Source organism: Cariama cristata, unplaced genomic scaffold, assembly GCF_000690535.1.
Source record: "Cariama cristata isolate BGI_N322 unplaced genomic scaffold, ASM69053v1 scaffold22011, whole genome shotgun sequence".
Lineage (NCBI taxonomy): Eukaryota > Metazoa > Chordata > Aves > Cariamiformes > Cariamidae > Cariama > Cariama cristata.
The window spans coordinates 18,807-19,211 of NW_009600259.1; the positions used below are offsets into that span (position 1 = coordinate 18,807).

At 57.5% G+C, this 405-nt stretch overlaps 1 protein-coding gene across 1 annotated transcript in view; it reads right to left on the reverse strand.

Annotated features, from left to right (window-relative positions):
* Positions 1-94: 94 nt before the first annotated feature.
* Positions 95-405, reverse strand: part of RBM19 (RNA binding motif protein 19) — a 61,258-nt gene continuing 60,947 nt past the window's right edge. Inside the window, exon 24 of the mRNA XM_009709977.1 lies at positions 95-186. Within this exon, the coding sequence (XP_009708279.1) occupies positions 95-186 (92 nt within the window). The remainder of the gene's footprint in view (positions 187-405) is intronic.

Below are 405 nucleotides of genomic sequence, written 5' to 3' on the forward strand. Positions count from 1 at the left end.
TGCGGCAGCCCAAGGCATTTTGACCTTTAGGGCCAGCTGTGCCCATCACGGCCCCACTGCCCCAGTACCCACCTCACCAGGTGCCAGGCAGCTGCTAAATGGCCTCGTCTTTGTTGCTCTCCTCCTCTTCCAGATGCTCCAGGATTTCATTCAAAACCTCCGATCGTTTTCTCTTCTTTGGGGAGTCTGTCCAGGCCCAGGTGGTAGCGAAGGGGATGCAGGAGAGGAAGAAAAGCAAAGATTACAACCCGGGCCCATACACAACTGCCTCCAGCTCATCTCCTGCTACCTCCAGGCCCCCCTCATCCCCCTCCCAGGTAAAGCCCCTCAACTATCATTTACTTCTGCCCACCAGCCAGGCCCTGGCAGGGCAGCATGGCTGGAGGTGTGACTCTGTACCTACCA